This window comes from Bombyx mori, chromosome 5 (genome assembly GCF_030269925.1).
Source record: "Bombyx mori chromosome 5, ASM3026992v2".
Taxonomy (NCBI): Eukaryota; Metazoa; Arthropoda; class Insecta; order Lepidoptera; family Bombycidae; genus Bombyx; species Bombyx mori.
Genome location: NC_085111.1, coordinates 9,031,484 through 9,053,957, shown reverse-complemented (window position 1 = coordinate 9,053,957; position 22,474 = coordinate 9,031,484). Strand labels below are relative to the sequence as shown.

Sequence of the window (22,474 nt, the reverse complement as noted above, 5' to 3'; positions counted from 1 at the left end):
TTAAAACATTATATTTAATCAATAAAAAAACCCACTATGTGCCAAGTTGCAATAAAAAACCTAATAAAAATTTTCAATTCATTTGTAAATATGCATTTTACGTACTTAAAGGAATGTTTTTGAGGTTAAATTGTTCAATAAAGCTATAAATGTCAAACGTTTCCGAATTAATAGGCGAAGCTCCAGGTGTATTTTCTTGGGCATTAATTTGTTTCAGATCCATAATGCTTGAGCGAGCAACCTCGGGGCTTAAATCATGTTATTTGTTACGGCTGCAATTGAGTAGCGGCGCGGCGTGGCTCTAATTGAAAATAAATCTCATTAGCAGATAGATCGGCAGAAGTGAATTTAAAAGTTATTATTTTAATTTTAGTCTTGTATCCCAACTTCCTTAATAAGCACTGGGAATAATTCCAACCGCAACGTCAATTTGTGTATAAAAAAATAAGAGGAGATATAGTGAAATAAAATGTAGAACAAATTGGAATGGAATCAAACGGCGTTATATAACATGTCGAATGTGTATTGCTGGGTGCGAAGCAAAGATAAGGCTCATAAATGGAGGCCGATAGTATGGAAACAAAGGCCCGAGCTAGCTAGCTATTTGACCTAACGCAGATATCCACCGACAGAATGAAATGGAGCAAACACAAATAAAATATTGTAGTTAATTTAGTAGATAAGTTTTCAATTTTATTAACGTCCGCTGGAATAAAATATGATATTCTGCATCATTTAACGGAAATTTATTTAACAAATAATTGGCGACATACTGTTGCAAAGGTTATCTAATTGTACTGCTATGTCCTGCTCAGAAATATATAGTCGTACTACTCTATCAAGAAAATACCGAGAAATTATCAATAATACACAAAATGTTAGTTATTCATTCAATTAATTTTATCACCTTCAAAGTATGCTCCTTCAGAAACGATACTATAGGAATAATTCAGTCATCAAAACATTTTTTAAACATTAAAAAAAAGGAGTCGGCTGGAGCCATATCTGGTAAATACGGTGGTTGCTCGATGGCATTTGTTGAGTTTTTGGTCAAAAATTCGTTCACAATGATGGCTTTGTGCGAGGGCGTATTAACGTAATGCAAAATCCAAGAATTTTCTTTCCACAACGTGGCCTTTTTCGTCGAATTTGCTTCCTTAAACGCCGCATAATACTCAAACAATACTCTTTATTTACCATTTAATTTTCCGGCAAGAATTCCGAGTGCACAACAACGCGATAGTCAAAGAAAACAGTCAACGTGACTTTTACTTTTGATCGACTTTGGTGTGGTTTTTTCGTTTTCGCTTCAGTTGGAAGACGACACTACGAAGCTTGTTGACTAGTTTTGCATGTCAATCTCTTAAACACACGTCTCGTTACCAATAGCAATGCATTTCATGAATGTTGGGTTGGATATAACTCGTTTTATCATGTCCACAGCAACTCTTATGCGATTGAGTTTTTGGAGAAAATTCAAGGCTCGGAATTAACCGAGCGACGGCATATATCATATCCAAGTAATTATTTAAAAAGGGACGAATCAACTTGTGAGACAGAAAATTCGGCGGCTATCTATCTGAAATTTGAATTAAGATTTTCAGTCACTATTTCCTTCACGTTTGCGATATTAACTTCAGCTGCAGATATAGATGACTTGCTTAGCGAGGTTAATTTTTACCACTCATATCACGTGTTTTTAATAAAGTTGGTTCACTGGAAACCTTTTGTAACATTTTCGGTGACTTCGAACACGAAATTCCATTTTGTCGAAGCAAAAATTAAAGACAAACTCTTTATTCGATGTTTTTGTTCATTATGAAATTCTCAATACACACTAGGTATTATGAAATAACATAAAACAGTACTGTATTTAATCTAAAGAACCGATTCAACTCAAACTTCAGAATAGAAAACAGTTGTGCCAATCTAACAACAACAACAACAAAAAATACATATACAAAAAATTGAGTTTGGAACCATAAACAAATCATCCATTCCCAATACGTTTTTTGTATTTCACCATACGACTTAAGAATATACAATAAGAAGCATAAAAACGGGGAAGGCATATGGGGTTGCGCTTCCGAGGGTTACCAAATTAATATTAACACAGATAGGGAACACTGAACAGTGGGACATTAATGTCCGAATAGCGTGAGAGCTAGCACATGTTCAAGGAAACGTTATTGATACGGAAATTGTTTAAATATACTTGTTTGTTAAAATTACATAACAAATTTACTTAATCACGCTCTTTGCGAAAATTAATTAAGAATCGTGATTGAAATTTAGTAATGTATATGTTTTAGATATGTCCAGAATGCTCTACGACTAGATCTGCTTAAATAACCACCAAATCCACTGTCATTGAACTCTTCGAATGCGACGAAAGGTTCGACGTGGAAACCACTTAGATTCTAACCGTATCTTTTCGGTGAGTCGCGATTCAGATCGATGGTAGATTCAGAGAAGGACTGCTCTTGCTAAAGCAAACGTTAGCAAAGTCTCTCAGGCTGAGCCCCGCGAGCGCCTTCATATCCAGAATAGCCCCTCGAGGCTATTGGTATTTAGGTAGGCAAAAAAAACAAGAAAAAACAAATCCAATACCCATTGACAGATTAAATGTTGATTCTATCAAAGAAATAATTTTTAGGAACCTCTGGGTATCTGGTAACCGAAGAAACTTCGTTCTCTTTATGTTTTGTACCATATATTCCACGGGGAGTGTTATGTGAAATTTTTAGTATGATCCTGTTATTTCATTTCTACCACCCCATCGTCTACCATCGGAGCAGACTTCATCTACATACTACTTGGAACAACTGCATTTGTCCACCTTTTTTTGTCATATACCATCCGCCTGTGTAGTGAAATTCCTCCCACGGGGTTTCCTGAGTGGTGTGTCCTTCTTTAAAGGTTTACGGAGAGCTCAGCCGCAAGCAACGACTTAGCCGTGCCCCTGGCCTTACTAACTTCCATGAACGATGGTAACCCTCAACACTGGGTGGACCATATACTCTCCTGCCCATTAAAGGCAAATAAAAAGTCATTATACTAATTCGTAAAATATCATTAGCTTGAGAACTGTGAAAGCTTATCATGACATGGTTGTAAGTTTTTTATTAGTATTCCTAGTTTGCAGTTGCTGCCAGCATCGAAACTCTCTTATTCCCAACAGGGTTCCCAAGCTACAGTGGGAAGCGATGCCAAAGAAACATTCAGTTGAATTTTTCATTTGGACGAAGCCAAATAAAAACTAGGTCGTACTGCCGCCGACCACCTGTCCCTAGAAGCTTTTCATTGCATTTTAAGCGTTTCTGTTTTATTCATAGATCTGGCATAGGATCTTACATAAAATATGCTATCGGCCTATAAAGCAAAAGAGCCTATGTCCTAAGAGCACTATGGACAGATGCTGGGATCGAATCTTTAGAACTGGCAAAAGACATAAATACTTCATAGAAGCCGTACCTTAAATACCTCTTTCTTCTCTTCTTCCTTCTAATTCTCATTTTGAGCATTATTGTAGGCACCTAAAATCGTTCTGACTGTTTCTCCAACGAAGCCGTGAAGACTATGACGCTTATGTGCCCAAAGAAATTAGTCCTTATCGCTCAATGTGTGCTCAGAAATTCTATGCCATGTAGCTAATAACACTTAGTTATCCAACTGTGCCTTTAAAAAGCTCTGGGTTGTAGAATAAAATCAATTCTAATTTGGGTTTAAATTTGTATGTTTTAAACTTTTCAATTAAAATTCTGCGAACTAGATTGAGTGGTCGAGCTTAAAACCGATGTCGGAAATCGTTAAATTAAACAGGATTTAAACCGGGACTGAGTTTTCGTTAAGTTAAGGTTGTTGAACAGCTGTTCAGACTTGGAATGGAATGCTTGGATACCTACCGACTTAAACTTCTCCAAGTAGTTTGGCGATAGCACAAAATAAAATTTAATAAATTATTTAGTGAATACGCTTAGTAGAGTAGTAAGTAAGTACTTTGATTACTTAATTCCCGATATTTGCAACGGCGCAATATACTTAGACAGCAGCTATGCAGTATAAATTGCATTTTCGGACGAGATCAACTCTAGCTGGCTTACAGCTTATCCTGCTATCAGTACTGAAGATAATTTCAGAAAGGATAAAGACAATTAAGCGATAAATGTGAATAAATTAGTGGCTAGTAGGAGTAGGAGCTTGTGGACATTAATAAGCTGGTTAATACTCGGTCAGAATATTGTCATATACGATTCACTGGCTCACTAAAACATTCACATCAGATTATTAATATTTAAAAAGTCATTTTGAAATCACGCCTAACTGCTGTTCCCACGAATGTTATGAAGCATTGAATAAACGGATTAAAATCTACGGTATTCATAATCAAAGTCTCGAATGAAATGAAATGTCATTAGGCGCAAATAGGAAATGAAGCGGTCGGTGGGTTTACGCTGTCCGACTGCTTGTTGTAGCCATTTCAATGTAACTTACAATGATTTATTGGCAATTATAAGCGAATTTTAACAAAGGATTAGTAAGAAAATCCGTCGTGCTTCAGATAAATTTAACATGGAGAAATTTCATTTAGAGCCCGCTTTGCGTGAAAATGTTCACTTTTAATTTAGGTTTCCCTGTTAAAGATAAATCGGGCCTTAAATTTCATATTTATACTTAGGTTTATACTTAGTATACTTATACATATTTAATAACTGTAATTTCGCAGATTAGATGATGTTTAATTGATTATTTTCTTTAATAGTTTTTGAACGATTGTATTTAAGAAAATAATCTCTTTTATTTGACCCGTAAGTGAAAGCTATATTACACCATGTCATTTGACAATTACATAATAAATAAGACACTATATTTTTCTTCTACTTTACTTCCAAAATGTGTATTTTGTTCGACAACTGTTTCACCTTTTGCTGAAAAGAAAACTCACAATTGAGTAAGGGTCGCACATTCTAAACTTTATTGCATTAAACATTATTCTTATTTTGCAAAATATATTAGCAACATTCGTTGATGCGTTTGTTTCAAAGTAAAGTTTTCAAGTTAATAAAGTCTCGTCTCGAAGGTGTTGAACTTTATCATTATACTATTATATAATTATTTTAAGGAATAGCTTCGTAATTAAAAATAATATAATATTCTAAAATAATTTTACGCAATACGAATACGTGATTGAAAAAACTATTTCCATGCATTTTCCATCAGTGTCAGGGATTCATACAAACAGGATGAAATGTCTGCGTCGGATGGCGAAATGAAATTTGCCTGCTACAGCTGCACAACGGAAAATAGGGTAAACCATCAAACATTTTTAATGAGATACACAGACGGATAGTGATGAGCGAAAATAATCGATTTTAAAATTCATATTTTTTTTTATTGCTTAGATGGGTGGATGAGCTCACAGCCCACCTGGTATTAAACGGTTTCTGGAGCCCATAGACATCTACAACAGAAATGCGCCACCTATCTTGAGATATAAGTTCTAAGATCTCAGTATAGTCACAACGGCTGCCCCACCCTTCAGACCGAAACGCATTACTGCTTCACGGCAGAAATAGGCAGGGCGTTGGTACGTACCCGCGCGAACTCACAAGAGGTCCTACCACCAGTAGCGTATGGAATCACGCTAAAATTGGTATGCGTCAAACAAGCACTATGCAAGGTCAATGTGTTTTTATTCAAATAATAATTCCCGTACGATAGCACTCGTGCTATGCACGTACGTGCGTACTGTTATTAATTTACAGATATTTCCTCCCTTTCGTACTTATTATTGATCGCGGCATCCAGTCCTATATTAAGTGTATTCAACCGGTCGTTCCCTGAATGTTTCCGCTGAGAAATGGTTTATTTATGATATGTACCTGGACTAGAAAAACAAAATGTTTGCTTATTAATTGGTAAATTGAACATAAGGTATATAGAAATAATTCTTCTTTCTTTTTGATTGATGGATTACTGGTGGCCCGGAGGCCTTTCCTGTTTCACCAGGACAGGTGGACGAGCGAAGGCTCTGCCAGGAGGGGGGGATTTGCTAACAGCTGCCCGAGCGCCTCCAAAGGAGACCTAACAACTCAAGAGTAACTGCTTCGCGATTGAATCTACTACGGGATCGGAATTGCGATCCGCTGAGAAGATCCGGCGAGAAACCGAACGGGCTGATGTTTAGGTTAAGTTGCACGTCGAACTCTTTGCCAAGTTCGATGAGTACGGCTACCAGGGTCTCTAGCCTACTCCTAGTGTAAGAGCTGAAGGCGTTTATTAATGCAAAGGCTATTGGATCAGATGGATCCGTAAGGACGTGTCTAGGGCGTCGACGGTGACTGGCTCCTGCGTGATCAGAATTCAGGGAGTAGTCAGCTTGGGCAACGATGAGGCGATTATCATGACGCATTGCCTTATCGAAGTAACGTTCCGACGCTGACTTCATGTGTTTCCGGATGGATTCAAGGTCCAGGCCTTCGTGTAAGTCAAGCGTTCCTCACGAATCACGGAGCTCCGACGGCTAATCTGCAAAAGCGGGATTTTAGGGATTTCACGACGGGCCTTATGCAAGTTTTGTAAAGTGTCACCTTGTTCCGAAGGGACATTTTACTCCCCTTACAGATCATGGGGTAGAGTCTGCCGAGAATAAAAGCAGCACGGTCGCGGACTGATTTTATATGTGGGCGGAATGTCATGGATGCATCCAGGGTGACTCCAAGGTACTTCACCTTCCTTGCCCGGTATAAGTTGGCCGAAGAGGGTGATCGGGGGTGTGATATTTCTCCTCCTTTTTTTTCTTATTGCTTAGATGGGTGGACGAGCTCACAGCCCAACTGGTGTTAAGTGGCTACTGGAGTCTATGGACATCTACAACGTAAATGCGCCACCCACCTTGACATATAAGTTCTAAGGTCTTAGTATAGCTACAACGGCTGCCCCACCCTTCAAACCGAAACGCATTACTGCTTCATGGCAGAAATAGGCAGGGTGGTGGTACCTACCCGCGCGGACTTACAAGAGGTCCTATCACCAGTAAAATGTGGGAGGAAATACACGTTGATTTTCCTCTTTGAAAAAGCACCGCTGTGCTTTTCGCTGGGTTGATGTCTATGCGCCATTTTCGGAACCACTGTCCGAGGGCTACGGCTGCGCTTTGGAGTTTACTCGCGATTGGGACTTTTTTTATTTATTTTTATTGCCTTTGTAGGCAGACGGGCATACGGCCCACCTGATGGTGAGTGGTTACCGTCGCCCATGGACTTCAGCAATGCCAGGGGCAGAGCCAAACCGCTGCCTACCGACTTGTTCTTAGTCGAAAAGTAAACGGTTGTGTCGTCGGCGAATAAAGCTAACTGAGTCGGTGGTGACTGGGGAATATCGTTAATAAATAAACGAAATAGAAGCGGCGAGAGGACGGAGCCTTGCGGGACTCCAGCGGTGAGTGGTCGCGGGAAATAATTCTTCTACAATCGTGGTTGTTACTAAACGGTTGTATGAATTTTGATATTTTTTTTTATTCGAGCGGGCACCTGGATGGTATGCAATTAGACCCGGTAAGTTAGTAGCGCTGAAATTAAATCTCAGGTTTTTTTAGGTTAGGACAATGTCAGTCGATCTCACTATATTATTTTATATTAACATTCGATAAATTATGTTTGATTCTAAATAAAAAAAATTTCGTTCATAGTCTACTCATCTTTCTACTTACTCATTAAAAACGTTAAGCGTTTCTCGGCACTTATCGCATGAGCTATAGCTTATATTTTTTAAGATTTCCTCAAAATAATTTGTCTAAATCAAGAATTCTGACATTTCAAAACAAGCTGGAAAAAATGTTATCATAGCGCTGTAGACATGCAGTGTATGCTCTCTCGCTGAATAGAAATTCAATTGCTCTCTCAAAAAACGAAAGCAAACATGGAGCTAATTGTAAAAGAGATTGTCGGCTCTCAGCAAAAAGGTTCAAGCCCAAACGAACTAGCAATGACTGGCTGCATTCGAAATTGTAATTTTGATTTATTATTTGTTCTGTTTTTTTTTTTGAATTGTCTAATCTTAGCTCCGTAAAATAAATAGTGCAATTTCGTAATCTCCCAATCAATTGAATAAATAAGTTGCTTTCTCTCAATTCATTGCAGTATTCAATATCAATAATGATAAAGTCCCGTGAAGCAGATTTAGAAACCCTCGTAAATGTTAGCAATAACTTTAAGTATGAAACTGAATCCACGACAATGAATTTACAGATTACAGATTTCCAATACTCTATTGTACAGTAAAACATGTAACTTAAATATCCCAAAAAAAAAATCAAAATCCACGCGCCTTTAATTCGTCATGAGTTTACCATTAATCCTAAATGCAGTTTCACCAAAATCCGATCAGATATTCGGAGCGTGTTTTAAACATGTATATTTTTAAGACTTTTTTCATAGAAGTAATATAAGCTATTATTACTCTAAGACTTTTTTCTATTTTTGTACCTACTAGGAATTGTAAGTCTGTAATAAACAATGGCGTTGCTCTGAAAACAAAGATTTATTATTTTAGTAGCGTAAAGCGCACACAAGAGTAATTGTACAATTAATACTGTAAACTTAAAATAGGTATCTCAGTTGAAAACAAAGAAATGACACTTAAAGTCTGTTACTCTCAGTTCCTTTTTATAGTAACTTTCTTATCTTGTTTAATTTAGCAACAATATGCAAAAACACGGCGGATTTCATCTGCTTCAACATCAATGTATGTCATCCAATGATTTTTTATACAACATATATTTATCTTCATAGTAACTGACTCTTCAAATCTGATCGCGCCATATATATCTACATACCTACCGATATAGTGCACACACATGTTGACAAGTAGCATTAATGAAAAGTACAAAAGATGGGATAAGCGCGTGAGTAAAAAAGATAGCTATAATTGGAACGATTGCACTTGTTACATTATTATTGCATTTCTTTAGACGCGACTAAAGACGAAACGTCCCAATTGGCCTGTTTTCGAGTCTTCACTTGACGTGCGCTTGAAACATATCTGCTTCTTTTTACATATAAAATATCATTGATGTCATCTATATGATTACTTAACAGCCATAGAGTGCAGTACAAATTTACTTTAACGAGATTATATAGATTATATATAGAGTTATTATAAGTTCTTTTACATCTCCTTCCATGGAAAACAAAAATCTTACCAAAATGTTCTGTGCTGCTACCTTTGATTATATACTTATAATCAAAGCCTGCTACAAATGTATTTTAAAGAGACATAGTTTCTTAACATATTAAAATCGAAACACAGATAACTTAAGCATTTTAAATCAGCACATATTATATATTTATTATGAGTCGAACTACATAGAAGAGCGTTTGCTTTACTGATCACAACAAATTTAATGAACAAGAAAACAACTACCAATGGAAATATTAAAATCTATACTAATATTATAAAGAGGAAAGATTTGTTTTTTTGTTTGTATTGAATAGACTCCGAAACTACTGAACCAATTTGAAAAATTCTTTCACTGTTTGGAAGCTACACTATTCCCGAGTGACATAGGCTATAATCTTTTTTGAAAAAAATTACGGATCCTTACTAAGACTCCAATAATGTAACCCAGGGTGTAAAAAATACCTAAAATATTATTTACATCGCGTGCCCTGCGAAAACTATTGATGATAGATTAAAAAAAGTGCTACGACTTTGTAGAAAACATTATTATTTACAAAAAGTGGCGCGACAGCATATGTCTGAGTATTATAGTATGCCGTAATAAGTGTTCTTTTATTTCAAAAAATAAAACAACGTCAAATTATATCATTGAAATTTTTGTTAAAGACCCGAGCGGAGCCGGAGCGGGCCGCTTGTCGTAAATAATGAAATCGCTCTCCTACCTAATATTTTTTCGTATGAGTTTACGAAACGATATCATCAACAAACAATATAAAGAATAAACTATTCCAGGCAGAAACAGTTGTGCATTTCGTTTTTAATGTTGAGATATCGGTTTTTTAATGCAATACCAAAAGAGACACATTACCAGCTTGCAGACCGTTTGCAGTAATTGCTTCACATCAAACGAGCTATGCTCATCTGGTCGTATTTCCAATTAGAAAAACACACTAATTTTAACACTTAAAAAAAATCTATTTTTTATTGCTTAGATTGGTGGAGGAGCTCACCACCCACCTGGTGTTAAGTGGTTACCGGAGCCCATAGGCATCTACAACCTAAATACTGCCACCCATCTTGAGACAAAAGTTGTAAGTAAGGTCTCAGTTTTAGAGTACAATGACTACTCCACCCTTTAAACCAAAACGCATTACTGCTTCATGGCAGAAATAGGCAGGGTGGTGGTACCTACCCGTGCGGACTCACAAGACGTCCTGTCACTAGTAACGAAAATTAAAATTCAAAAATATCTCAATGCCAGTAAAATGTAGCTACAGAACGAAGTACACACAAATCGCTATCGTCAGTAACGAATCGGCTACTCGTACTGTAGCAAGTTTATTTAATTAAAATTTTACTAATATAAATACAATGTCCAACACAATATTCGTGGCTTTGTATTTGATCGTTTTAGTCAGAGGACAAGAAGAATGTAAGTACATATATTGAATTCCTTTATCAAAGTATTGTTGTTTCTCATAGTTAAAAAATTTAGATTGTTAATTCTTTATTCAGTTGATTGATGATACGGCCAAATAGGTAAATGGACTAAAATATATCTTCTGGGTAAGATTATGATCGTCGTTTCATTTCAGATATTGTCTCGAATTTCATAGAAATTGATCAAACGCGATCTAGCCCGTTGGAATCAGACACATATTTAATGGCTGATAAAGTGAGTATTATTAGACACCAGTATGGTGATATTGATAAACAGACGCCACGAGAATGGAGGGAATCGGAGTAGTGAGTACACAGTTCACAGGTTAAAGATAAAACGTTTTTTTATATTACAACGTGTCTCATCATATTATATGGCTTGAGATATCCGAAGTTGTTTGATTAAAAAACTGCAGCTTTGCTTAATGTATCAAATTAACTAGAGGTGACATATGGTGTCACTGCGTTAACTTTTAAATTAATATATTTTGAATCAGTTTTCGGGATTTTAGAATTATTTTTTATTAATTTTTTTATTGCTTAGTTGGGTGAACGAGCTCACAGCCCACCTGGTGTTAAGTGGTTACTGGAGCCCATAGACATCTACGACGTTAATGCGCCACCCACCTTGAGATATAAGTTCTAAGGTGTCAAGTATAGTTACAACGGGTGCCCCTTCAAACCGAAACGCTATTACTGCTTCACAGCGGAAATAGGCAGGGTGATGGTAATATACTCACTTGGTGCATTTCTATTCAAACCTAGCCAAGTTAGTATGGTTTCGTCGAGTAGTTTTGCGCGATTCATAGATTTTACTGAGTTTTTAGTAAAAAATAAAATTACCCAAAACCGTTGTCAAATTAAATTTTAATAAAGCCGATTAAGGTCAATAATTCACAAAATATTAGTTATTCGTCGAAATTTATTTTATCTTCAAAGTCTAATTACGAACAATCCAATCATCGAAACATTTTGTAAATGCTTTTTACGGAAATAAGTTCAGTTTACCGCGAATTCTGCTTTATGTTATATTAACCAAATGAAAACGGGCGCCACAAAGTAGTAATTGAAGTTTAAACAAAAGGAAATAAGTCGGCTAGAGCCATATACATATTATAGTAAAAAGGTTCAAGCAACCTGGTTATTTGTTGAGGTTTTGGTCAAAAATTCGTTCACAATGTTGGCCTTGTGCGAAGGCGCATTATCATAGTACTTTCTTTCCACAAATTTCTAGATTTCGTCTACTTTAGTAATTTACTCCCGTTACGCCTTCGAGAACACCTTCAAACCTTGAATATTCTTGAAATGTATGAATATTGTTCTTATTTTGGTTTTAGTAAATAATAAAATATAAGACTTTAAGGCTTTAAAGTCTTATATTATATTAATAAATAAATACAGCCGTATTTTTCGAAATCATACACAGACACTTTATTTTCCAAAGGAAAGGTTGTTTAATGCTGAGGTAATGTTTATAACTGTTTCAGATACAACAGTATGTTGATGAAAAAGTAGATGTAAAGGTCTATTACGAATCCTTGTGTCCTGGCTGTAGAGTGTTCGACTCCGCGATATTAGCACCAACAATTGAAAGATTGAATCAATATCTAAACATTAATATCTACCCTTACGGAAAAGCCAAGGTATGGATTACATTGTTCTTAAAGCAATTCTTAAATTACATAGACAGAAAGCTTCATGATCGACATCGTGTTAAGCGGATATAGACTCATATGCATAAAGCTTATCACGTGTATCTTTGCGATCATCGTAACTGAAAGAGTTAATGTGTGTCAAAGTATCAAAACGATTACATGTCAAGTTTATTATTTATCCGAATCGCTACCAAACTTCTCAGGATTACCCGTTAGGCCAATCTGAAGATTTCCTGAAAATAATACAGCAATCGGTTAATCCGTTTCGGAGTCTACAAACATACAGACACGTCGAGTTTTATAGATGTAGATTATATATTATCTTTTAAATACACTGCATACATGCATTTCAATGTAGAAAATAGACTCCCTCAGGCTTGTTTTGTTTTTTCTGAATGAAAGTATTCTGTTCTTTTCTGTGCCTCTGCCAACATGTATCAAAAAATTCATTTGGATGTTCGGTTGAGTAACTAAGACGTAAAAGCTTTACAAACGAACACAATTTCGAATATTATTTTAATAGTGTGAGTAAGTTAAATCATTTAAATGTTAAAACTGTAATGTACGTAATGCTATAAAATGTGAATATAACGTTGTGAGTATATTTAAAAAATATATACATATACAAATTTAACATAAAAAACAGCATGTACCAAATCTGGACACGTTAACGAGCTTTCACCCTGCCAACTACAAAAGCAGTTACTACACACATTACATAATATGAAGGAGGGAAAATAACGTATTTTTTTTTAATTGATTAGATGGGTGGACGATCTCACAACCCACCTGGTGTTAAGTGGTTACTGGAGCCCGTAGACATCCACAACGTAAATGCGCCAGCCACCTTGAGATATAAGTTCTAAGGTCTCAAGTATACTTACAACGGCTGCGCCACTCTTCAAACCGATACGCATTACTGCTTCACGGCAGAAATAGGCAGGGTGGTGGTACCCACCCGCGCGGACTCACAAGAGGAAATCTTAGAATCATAAATATTTGAAAATAGAGATCACAATTACACAGACAGTAATTATATCACAACAGTCGCACAACTAGTACTACATATCATGATACTAAATAGTCGAACTACTCCAAAGATGATTTTATATTTTCGCAGACCATAGAAAAGAATGGTAAGTACGAGTTTATCTGCCAACACGGTCCCGAAGAGTGTTACGGGAACAAATTACACGCGTGTGCCATCGACGTCATTGGAAACATAACTATCGCAGTAATGTACAACTCCTGCATGATGGACTTGAACCAGAAGAACCACGGCTCAGATGATCTAGCTGCTGATGCGGTAAGTAAGAGACGTCACCTATGTATATCCAAATTGACAAAGCCAGCAGCTCAGTGCCTAGCACTCTTTCGATTGTCAGTTTTTTTAAAAGTCGCTGATGAATTTTCAAAAATGTGGTCACATAACGAACTGTACAGGAGTTACTGGTGCTAGGACCTCTTGTGAGTCCGCACGGGTAGGTACCACCACCCTGCCTAATTCTGCCGTGAAGCAGTAACGCGTTTCGGTTTGAAGGGTGGGGCAGTCGTTGTAACTATACTGAGAGCTTAAAACTTTTATCTCAAGGTGGGTGGCGCATTTACGTTGTAGATGTCTATGGGTAATATCATCAACATCAACATGGTACTTATGGTAATCACTTAACACCAGGTGGGTTAAGAGTTCGTCTACCAAACTAAGCAATAAAAATAAATAAAAAATGTTTGAAGAAACCAATTAAGCAGTGACAACCTACGAATAAATAATAAGTCTATTTATTCGTAGGTGACAACATAGTATGACTTTGTGTATTTTCTTTCTAGTGTGGTAACAAATTCGATATTGATTCATCGCCAATAAAACGTTGCGCAAAAGGTGACAGAGGTGACGAACTTCTCAAGAAATACGGCGATGAGAGCAAAAAAGCAAACTACCTATTTGTCCCGTACATTCTAGTTAATGGAAAAGAGAGCAGTATTTACGCATTTATCCTAGACGTTTGCAATGCGTTTATTAATCCGCCACCTCATTGTGTCAATGCTTTTTATTCTGTTACTAGCGTATAGTTAGTTCCTAAGAAGAGGGTCGTTGTAAGCATAATTAGTAATGCAATGTAACTAGCCTTGGATATTTTTTTAGATTAAGAAGAAAATGTAAAGTGTGTTCTAAATTTATTTTCCATTTTAATTTTGCTTGTATCCCGGTGAAATCGTGGACAATAAATTATTCAAATAAATTAATGAATTATTATCCCTGTTTTATTACTTCATTAAAATATATTTATATATACTCGTAGAAGGAAAGGCGGTGTAACACTACAGAAATACTGCAGAACTTAGAACTTAAAGCTAACCCTTTGAGGGTTTTTTGATTTTGGAGAAGATTTTAAGGAGATCCCGTCAAAAGACACAGGCTATACTAGTCAAACTCTCTTCTGACGACAAGCTATACTAGTACAACCATTAAACATATACATATCATATATAGATATTAACTCAATTATCTTCTCGCAACGCGACAACTCTTGATAACCTCTGAACACCGAAATACTGCGAATTGTACATAATATGTCATTATAAAAACAAAATACATATATCCTATTCAGATTTTTTCTTATTGCAAATAAAAGGAATGTCCGTCGCTGTGAACATTCACAACACCGGGAATTACAAAATTTACGACACTCGATTTAAATAATTTCTAAAATTGATAATTCAACCATAATGTTACATAATTTATTGCCACAACAACAAATGGTATAGATTATAGAGCTCATACATAAAAACGTGTTAAACAAGATGCTCTTTTAACATACATGCATACGGGAGATAAAAATTATGAACAGTAATTGAGTTCTTCAATAAATCTCTTATCGCAGTTCTGTTTTATCAATATATTCATTTAAATATCATTTGGGTTATAAATTTTAAGAGTGTACAAAACTTACCTTTTTTTTTAACGAGTCTCCTTATTACGAAAATATGATAAAGCATTCAGTTGTAGTACTGGAGTGTACCTAATAAGAAATGTCTGCTATTCATATTTACTTAGTTATTTTTTGCGTGATAAATTTTACAACCGGTCGTCACAAATTAACGCTGCACCGTAAGTTTCTGAATATATTGCGCTGTATCTGTTATATTTATAATTTAAAACGATAGTTTACATTCAAATTCAACTTGTTTCGCTCGATGAATAAGTAAACTCTGAAAGTAGCTGTCTTTGAACATGTCTGACTTCGGCGAGGATAGTTTTTCGTAGTCAGTGGAGCAGCTAAATCTGCCGTGATATCAATCTAATCTGAATTATCAACATGCCAGTCATAATTTTCGCATTCAAATGATTATGATTCATTCATGTTTTATCTTTAAAAAATCCGTAGCGCGTTAACTATAACTTCTTTTACTATAGAAATCTATAATGATATAAAAAAATATGGTTGTTTGTTAATATTTAATTATTCTAGGTGGGCATGCTATTACTGAACATAAAGCTATAGCAGATAGAAATATTTCATTGATACAGACAAGGGAAAATAATAGATTGAACGGCGAAGGGGTATGTCACATAATACTTATCATAATAATTTAATGCGAATGTACATATGTATGTACGTTTTAGACAATGCTTAAACCATGAAAAAATCGCAACGAAGTTTCATTACATACTCTACTTAGGTTTCTTTTATTCTTGAAATAGAAAATATTCGACGAGTAAATGTTATTTTAATATTATTCTCGCAAGTTGTCTCTAAGTGGTTTTCAACATTAAATTGGTGCTAGGGTTTCCAATCAACGTTGTCAATTTTTTGTTAGAGTGGTAAATCTATTACGTGGCTCGATCATCGGACAGGCACCGAATTTTCTAAGCCTGTTCCTAAGAATTAGTTCACGAACGACTTCCACAACGTAAGGAACAAGTGCTATAAGATTAAATTCTCAAAATTATTAAATTTCTGTTTTTACTTGTGACAGAACGTTGTCCGACTCGAGTTGGTACACGGTTGGTAGTTTAATTGGTACACACATGGGTTCTAGCTTGAATGGTACGTAAGGTACCTATTCTTCTAAATGATAAACCTTTTTGCACTGTTTATTTAGATACGGAAAAGTAAAGAAAAAGTTTCCATCACAGTGTATTACGAAACTCTATGCCCAGCAAGCATTAGGCTATTTGTAAGACAACTGAAGCCAGCTGTTGAGAAATTGTCGTCTCATTTGGATGTACAACTTGTACCATATGGATTTGCCTTGGTATGTGAACTTTATATTAATTGCAAATACCTTTCAATCAAATTTCACCTAATAATTATATACTTATATACTAATAATTATATACTTATATATAATTATATCAGTCACCTAATATTATACAAATTGTATGGCGATCATTCTAATTCGATTTCGAATTTTTAAATTTCCTTTAAATCAGATTTCGCTTTAAAATGGAGAAAATTACACCGAATATCAATAAAAAATATCTTTGCACTCTTAAAATAAAGTTATATCTCAATATGATTCAGAAACCATCAGCACGAATGTCATTCAAAATATTAATTTTGATGTAACGTGTAATATGTATTTGTGTGTGATTTTGAAGAATATACCAGTTATTTCGTTATAAGATCAACATAAGACGTAGCATGTCTTATATACCTACATATCTCTGCCTGAACCAATCATACGTTTCGGTTTGAAACGACCTCATGTCTCAAGATCGGTGACGAAATTTGCGTTACAATATATTATGTATTTGCTAGGATCTTCCAAGTCGTGAGCTAGTCGGCCAGTTTGTACCAGCAAAAAGAAATCCGGAATTTTTTTTAGCAATGAGATTTGTTCTAGACTTACAACATCGGTGGCTACTACATGTTTACATGCCAGCACGGACCGGACGAGTGTTACGGGAACAAGATGCACGCCTGTGTCGTGGACACATTACGGAATAGCACGAAGGCGGTTTTGTTCAACACCTGTCTCATGCAGTATTCCGTCCGCGATCGATACGGCTTCAATCTCCTGTCTGTAATACACTGGGTAATCATAAATTCAACTAAATACTTACAAAACACTGTGAAGCATTGTTCGGGATGATAACGCAGGGACGTCTTAAACTAGGCTGGGGCCCTTGGGCACACAAGAATTTGAGGCCCTTTTGGAAAGTAAAAAAAGGGAATTATAATAACATTTTTTTACTGAGTATGACCATTTATTATAGGTAATCAAATACAGTATGATATAATATTAATAATTATATTAGAATGCTGCTGGTTTTTTGGTTACAATAATGGTTTCTTTCGGGATTTCTTTTGAGCAAAATATTCCATTATATTATCATTAAAGTCAATTTTTTGAAGGATATCACTTTCTATGCCCATAATTGACAAATTACTCAGCCGTTCTTGTAACATTGTTGTTCGCAATTCATTTTTTATTCTCTTAAACTGCGAAAATGACCGCTGTCGACTACAATTGGTAACCAAATTGTCGGTTCTTCAGGGCCTCCTGAGAATGGGGGCCCTGGGCACGGGCCTCGTGTGCCCTTATGGTAAAGACGGTATTGTGATAACGACATTTCCGGCTAACATCGCAACACTCGTTATTAAAATTAATCCTAGTTACGTGAAGCTACTGCAATCATCATGGTGCTTTGCCAAAGCATATTTTTACCACATAATATTAACTCTCGAACGGACTCTTTACCTATAGTCATGTACGATTTTTATTTTGAAATCATACGTTGCACTACATATGGTATTGTTCATATCAATTTCTTTTGAGTTAATGATTATTTCATATCAAGTAAAAAGCGAGTTCAAAATATCATAAAATAAACAATATGAGGCAAATAGTGATTCATTGCCATTGTATCAATATTGCTTATCGTCTATAATTTATGTTCTTTCACATTTCAGTGCGGTTATAAACTCAAAGTTCTCGTAAGCCGTATATTGGATTGCGTGAACTCTAAACGAGGGTCTGTGATATTGAAAAACTACGGCGATCAAACTCAGATGTTGATGCTCAAATATGTACCTTATATATTAATCGACAACTCCGCTGAGAAACAGAACGATGCGATGGTTAATTTGATCTCCACAGTATGTAAGATTCTGGTGCCTACCCCACAAGTCTGTAATAAAACTGTAACGAGGTACCACTGACGAAGAAGCTGCAACAGTTCGTGTGAAAATGGTCATATATTTTTAATATTCCTGTTTTTAATTTTAATTTAATTTATTTAAATAAGTAATACCACATCACAAACATCTAACATTGAAAATAAATTTAAACTATTTAATTTATGGCCTGATGCATGTGACAACAATGGCGTACATAGCATTGGCAATTCATCGGCTCGAAAATGGAATACAATAATAATAATAATAAAAAAACAATACTATTTGTTGAAATATTAATAAAAATGTCTAAAAATGTCATGTCATATCGAAAAGAAGAAATGTTAATACAATGTCAAGCAACAACAAGTCAGTTATAGAACAACAAATGATCCAACTGTACGATGATATTATGAAGCATATTGGGTAGAAATTAGGGACGGGGCATCTGAGCAATCACTTGAATGTTTCTTTTGCATTCATGAGTAACGTGACTAAAAGAAAACGGTCTTAGGCGCCGTACAAGATATATAAAATGTTGATTAACGATTACAAATTATAAAAAAGTAGTGCCAACAAGAAAATAAGTAGCTTTTTCTTTTTGTCTAAGAATAAAATCCTATCACATAATAAAGTCAATGGCAGATTTATAATAAAAAATTTACTTAGATGTATCTAAAATGTATTTAAAAATTTATTAAATGTATTTGTCAAATTTTTCTCTACTTAGTGGGTATGCCATTGGTGGGTAGCCTCCAATGTTTCTATTGGAAATATTCAGCCCCATTTTCAACCACTGGCGCTTATGTTTTTGTGAAACTAATTGTGTAGATGTACTTCGCATTACAATATAATAATGTTCCCGGTACCATCGAGCTGATGTAATGGTGAACCTGGAATGTGGATGATGGGACCCTTGAATTAACACTTACACAATACGTGTTTTTTAACTTAATTGTACTACCTACTAATTATTTATTAAGTTATCGAAAAAAAGCATATTTTTTCAAATAAACATAAAATAATGTAACAGATTGATTTAAGCTTTATGGATTATTAAAGGATGTAGGATTCATTTAATCCTACTAATTCAACATAAGAGTCCAAGACAACAAAAACGTGTCGTGCAATGCACAATTTAACGAAAATTGTGAGCGGTGAAGCTAAAATCCTAAGCGATCGGGGCGCTATTGTTCTGTCTTGTAGCCAGACAACAAAGTCGACGGTGTCCAAAACGAGGGAATTCTCGACTTCGTCCGCCGCGTCGCACGTGAATACTTTCCCACACGTCTCCTTAAGGAACACTGCCAAACTACACATGTATTGTTGTGGATCTCACGATAGAACTTTACTTACTAATATAGAGCTGTACTTAATTAGAATTGTAGCTATAGCAAAGTGCGTTAGCTAATGGAACTAGGAAATGAAGAAAATTATGATATTTAACTATTGACTTTTATTTCCTCACCAACTTAATGATCTTCCTAAGCGTAGCCGCTGCAATATAGAATAACTTTAATTCAGCTCATTAATAATAAATTTCTAGATAAATGTCTATTTTGTAACAAAATTTAAATAGACTAGTTTATTTAATATTTAGAAATTAAATCAATAAATGGGAATATTTTCTATTTTTTAATAGGTTGATCCATAACCACAAACTTGCACGGATGAGATGGTTAGGTTTTAATGAAATCAAAAATTTACCACAACATGCTTAATAATCACATAATGTAAAGATTCTTACAAAATAAATGAAGTCAATAGGTAAAAACACTAAAAACATACTTTGAAACAAATTGGCAAGCATTGAAAAAAGCAGCAAATTGGTATTTTAAGGATTGCTAATATTTAACTGAAGGAGTTTATTTTAAAATTAACTTTTTGACAAATTCACTCAAAAAAGTACATTATCATTTTTAATTTTGTGGGTATTCCTTATTTTAAACTTAACTTTTGTAAGTTGTTTCTCAGTTCATCTTATATGGTATAAGATGAATTATGCTATTGTTTTAAAGTACCTAATATGTTAGGAACTATTCTCAAATATTCCTTAAAACATTAACTGCTCTAAATTTTAATAAGGAGATAAATAATAATAAAGGGCTTTTATTATGATGCCGAAATCAAAAATATTAAGGATATGAGAAGTTATATGAATGCAGCAGTGCACCGATGATTCACCAAACAAGTATTCAAACGATTTGTTACGTTCGTTATTATGACTAAGAGTGTCCTGTTTGTTTCAAAGAGGCGATGAAAAATAAATAAATTAAGTAGGTATAAAGTCGTATTGAAATTTCGAGAAATTTCGGTCAATGTTTTTTCTACTTTGAAAAATTTATAATTATCAAATTCTTGAACAATTAGTATGGAAGTCTTTAAACCTTTTAATGTGTACTTTCTTACCGGTATCTACTTATCTTTGTATGCATAGTGTAAATTTTAGAAACAAAATCATACCAATTAGATATGAGTTTGAGAATCTTGGGGAGATCAAATTCTTTGAATGTTACATTAACTCGGAACATTTTACTAACGAATCAGATGACTAAATCTTTGCTGTGCTCGACTGTTCTTGGCCAAACTCGACCGGGAAATCAAACTAATTAATACTCAGACAAGAGTGTTCAAACAGAGAACTAGTGAACACCCTGGAGTTCAATTAAATGGGATTACGGCCATAGATATAGCCACAATAGCACTTCTATCAAGATCGATACGTTGCAAGATTGCAGGACGTACCTTTCGTCAATAAACTGTGATGAATCTTCGAAGAATGCTAAAGAATTTATTTATAATAATATTATAATATTGCGATGAACGGTGATTTCCGCATACCACTCCTAATCTGTCTTTAATTAATTTGAAATAAAACCGTAAATTGTGTTAATTTTTTAATCATCCGAAGTAATTAGATTTGTCTTCATAAAATGAGAAATAAAATAATGGAAATATTATACTGTATTTACTTAATGACCATCATTATATGCCGGAAGGTAACATACATGTTTGTGGTCATTTAATTACTAAATCGAAATAAAGGCACAATGTATAATACAAATTGAGCACGTAATTATATGATCTTGAAACCATCCTGAGTAAACCAACGCCGACATAGATTAAAGCGATTCTGATCATTTCAAGTCGCCGAAATTTGCACTTGTTTTTTATAACCTATTGGTTGTGATTTTTCTTTGACACCCGCTAGAATAAGCACCGGTGCTCTCCAAGTATTAAATCAGCGTAATGCGATCGTCAACCCTCAATTATTCGTGGTAGGTCGGGTTGTAAATTCGCAAGGGTTGGAATCAATCCATGCGCCTAATTTTGCAGCGACTAGTCATGTGTTCCGGTTTGGAACGTCTTTATATGTACAATACAATAAGGACTTCGACCTCGTGTTTCAAAGTGGGTAGCGGAATTCAAGTTATGATGTCGACGGGCTCCGATAACCACTGTTAATAACCTGGTCTATTGTTATAATGAACGCTCCGGAATGGAGAATAACGTCAACTGTCAAACAATCACATGTCATAAAGAGTCCTTCTTTCTTTTACCGCGTTTTCGGGAACACATAAAACTGTTCCAACATTACATTAAATTTGGTGAACTCATTAATTTAGATACTTATATGGTGTTTTAACACCATACAAGTATCTATCACATCTACAATTAAAATAAAAAGAAATATAAGAATTATTAAAATAAAAGATTGATAAGTTGCGGTGTTTGCTTACTACACTTTTATTTATATCTATTAATATGGATAATGTCTTAATTGTACACTTCGTGATACTTCGATAAGGCTATGTGTCACGATAATCGCCTTATCGTTGTCGCCGCTGACGACTCCCCGAATCCTGATCATGTAGGAGCCAGTCACCGTCGACGCCCTAGAAACGTCTTTACGGATTCCTCAGATACAATAACCTTTGCCTTAGACGCCTTCGGCTCTAACACTAGGAGCAGGCTTAGGGACCCCGGTAATCGTACTTGTCGAACTCGACGTGCAACCTAACCTATGCATCAGCCCGCTGAGTTTCTCGCCGGATAGTAGATTCATTCGCGAAGCAG

The 22,474-nt window shown here is 35.2% G+C and overlaps 2 protein-coding genes and 1 long non-coding RNA gene across 3 annotated transcripts; 2 read left to right on the top strand and 1 right to left on the bottom strand.

Annotated features, from left to right (window-relative positions):
• The first annotated feature begins 10,280 nt into the window (after window positions 1-10,280).
• LOC101738266 (gamma-interferon-inducible lysosomal thiol reductase) lies at window positions 10,281-14,529 on the top strand. The gene is made up of 5 exons (XM_004930162.4): window positions 10,281-10,612; window positions 10,776-10,855; window positions 12,108-12,263; window positions 13,396-13,581; window positions 14,103-14,529. The coding sequence occupies exons 1-5, from the start codon at window positions 10,552-10,554 to the stop codon at window positions 14,343-14,345; spliced, it is 726 nt and encodes a 241-aa protein (XP_004930219.1). The 5' UTR covers window positions 10,281-10,551; the 3' UTR covers window positions 14,346-14,529.
• Window positions 12,025-15,351, bottom strand: LOC134198920 (uncharacterized). The gene is made up of 2 exons (XR_009973205.1): window positions 15,227-15,351; window positions 12,025-12,508 (listed from the first exon to the last, which is right to left on the bottom strand). It is a non-coding gene; the product is annotated as an uncharacterized LOC134198920 (long non-coding RNA).
• Window positions 15,244-19,843, top strand: LOC101738403 (GILT-like protein 1). The gene is made up of 5 exons (XM_004930163.5): window positions 15,244-15,384; window positions 15,746-15,837; window positions 16,380-16,532; window positions 17,124-17,315; window positions 18,194-19,843. Exons 1-5 carry the CDS (start codon window positions 15,306-15,308, stop codon window positions 18,440-18,442), a joined length of 765 nt encoding a protein of 254 aa, XP_004930220.1. The 5' UTR covers window positions 15,244-15,305; the 3' UTR covers window positions 18,443-19,843.
• Window positions 19,844-22,474: the final 2,631 nt, after the last annotated feature.

What these genes read in the sequence shown, in the direction of transcription:
- LOC101738266 (XM_004930162.4), top strand. Translation starts at nt 10,552, where the DNA reads ATGTCCAACACAATATTCGTGGCTTTGTATTTGATCGTTTTAGTCAGA. An exon ending in AGTCAGAGGACAAGAAGAAT is followed by an intron (nt 10,613 to 10,775) that starts GTAAGTACATAT and finishes GTTTCATTTCAG; the next exon opens with ATATTGTCTCGAATTTCATA. An exon ending in ACCCTTACGGAAAAGCCAAG is followed by an intron (nt 12,264 to 13,395) that starts GTATGGATTACA and finishes ATATTTTCGCAG; the next exon opens with ACCATAGAAAAGAATGGTAA.
- LOC101738403 (XM_004930163.5), top strand. Translation starts at nt 15,306, where the DNA reads ATGTCTGCTATTCATATTTACTTAGTTATTTTTTGCGTGATAAATTTT. An exon ending in TACCATATGGATTTGCCTTG is followed by an intron (nt 16,533 to 17,123) that starts GTATGTGAACTT and finishes GATTTGTTCTAG; the next exon opens with ACTTACAACATCGGTGGCTA. An exon ending in TCCTGTCTGTAATACACTGG is followed by an intron (nt 17,316 to 18,193) that starts GTAATCATAAAT and finishes TTCACATTTCAG; the next exon opens with TGCGGTTATAAACTCAAAGT.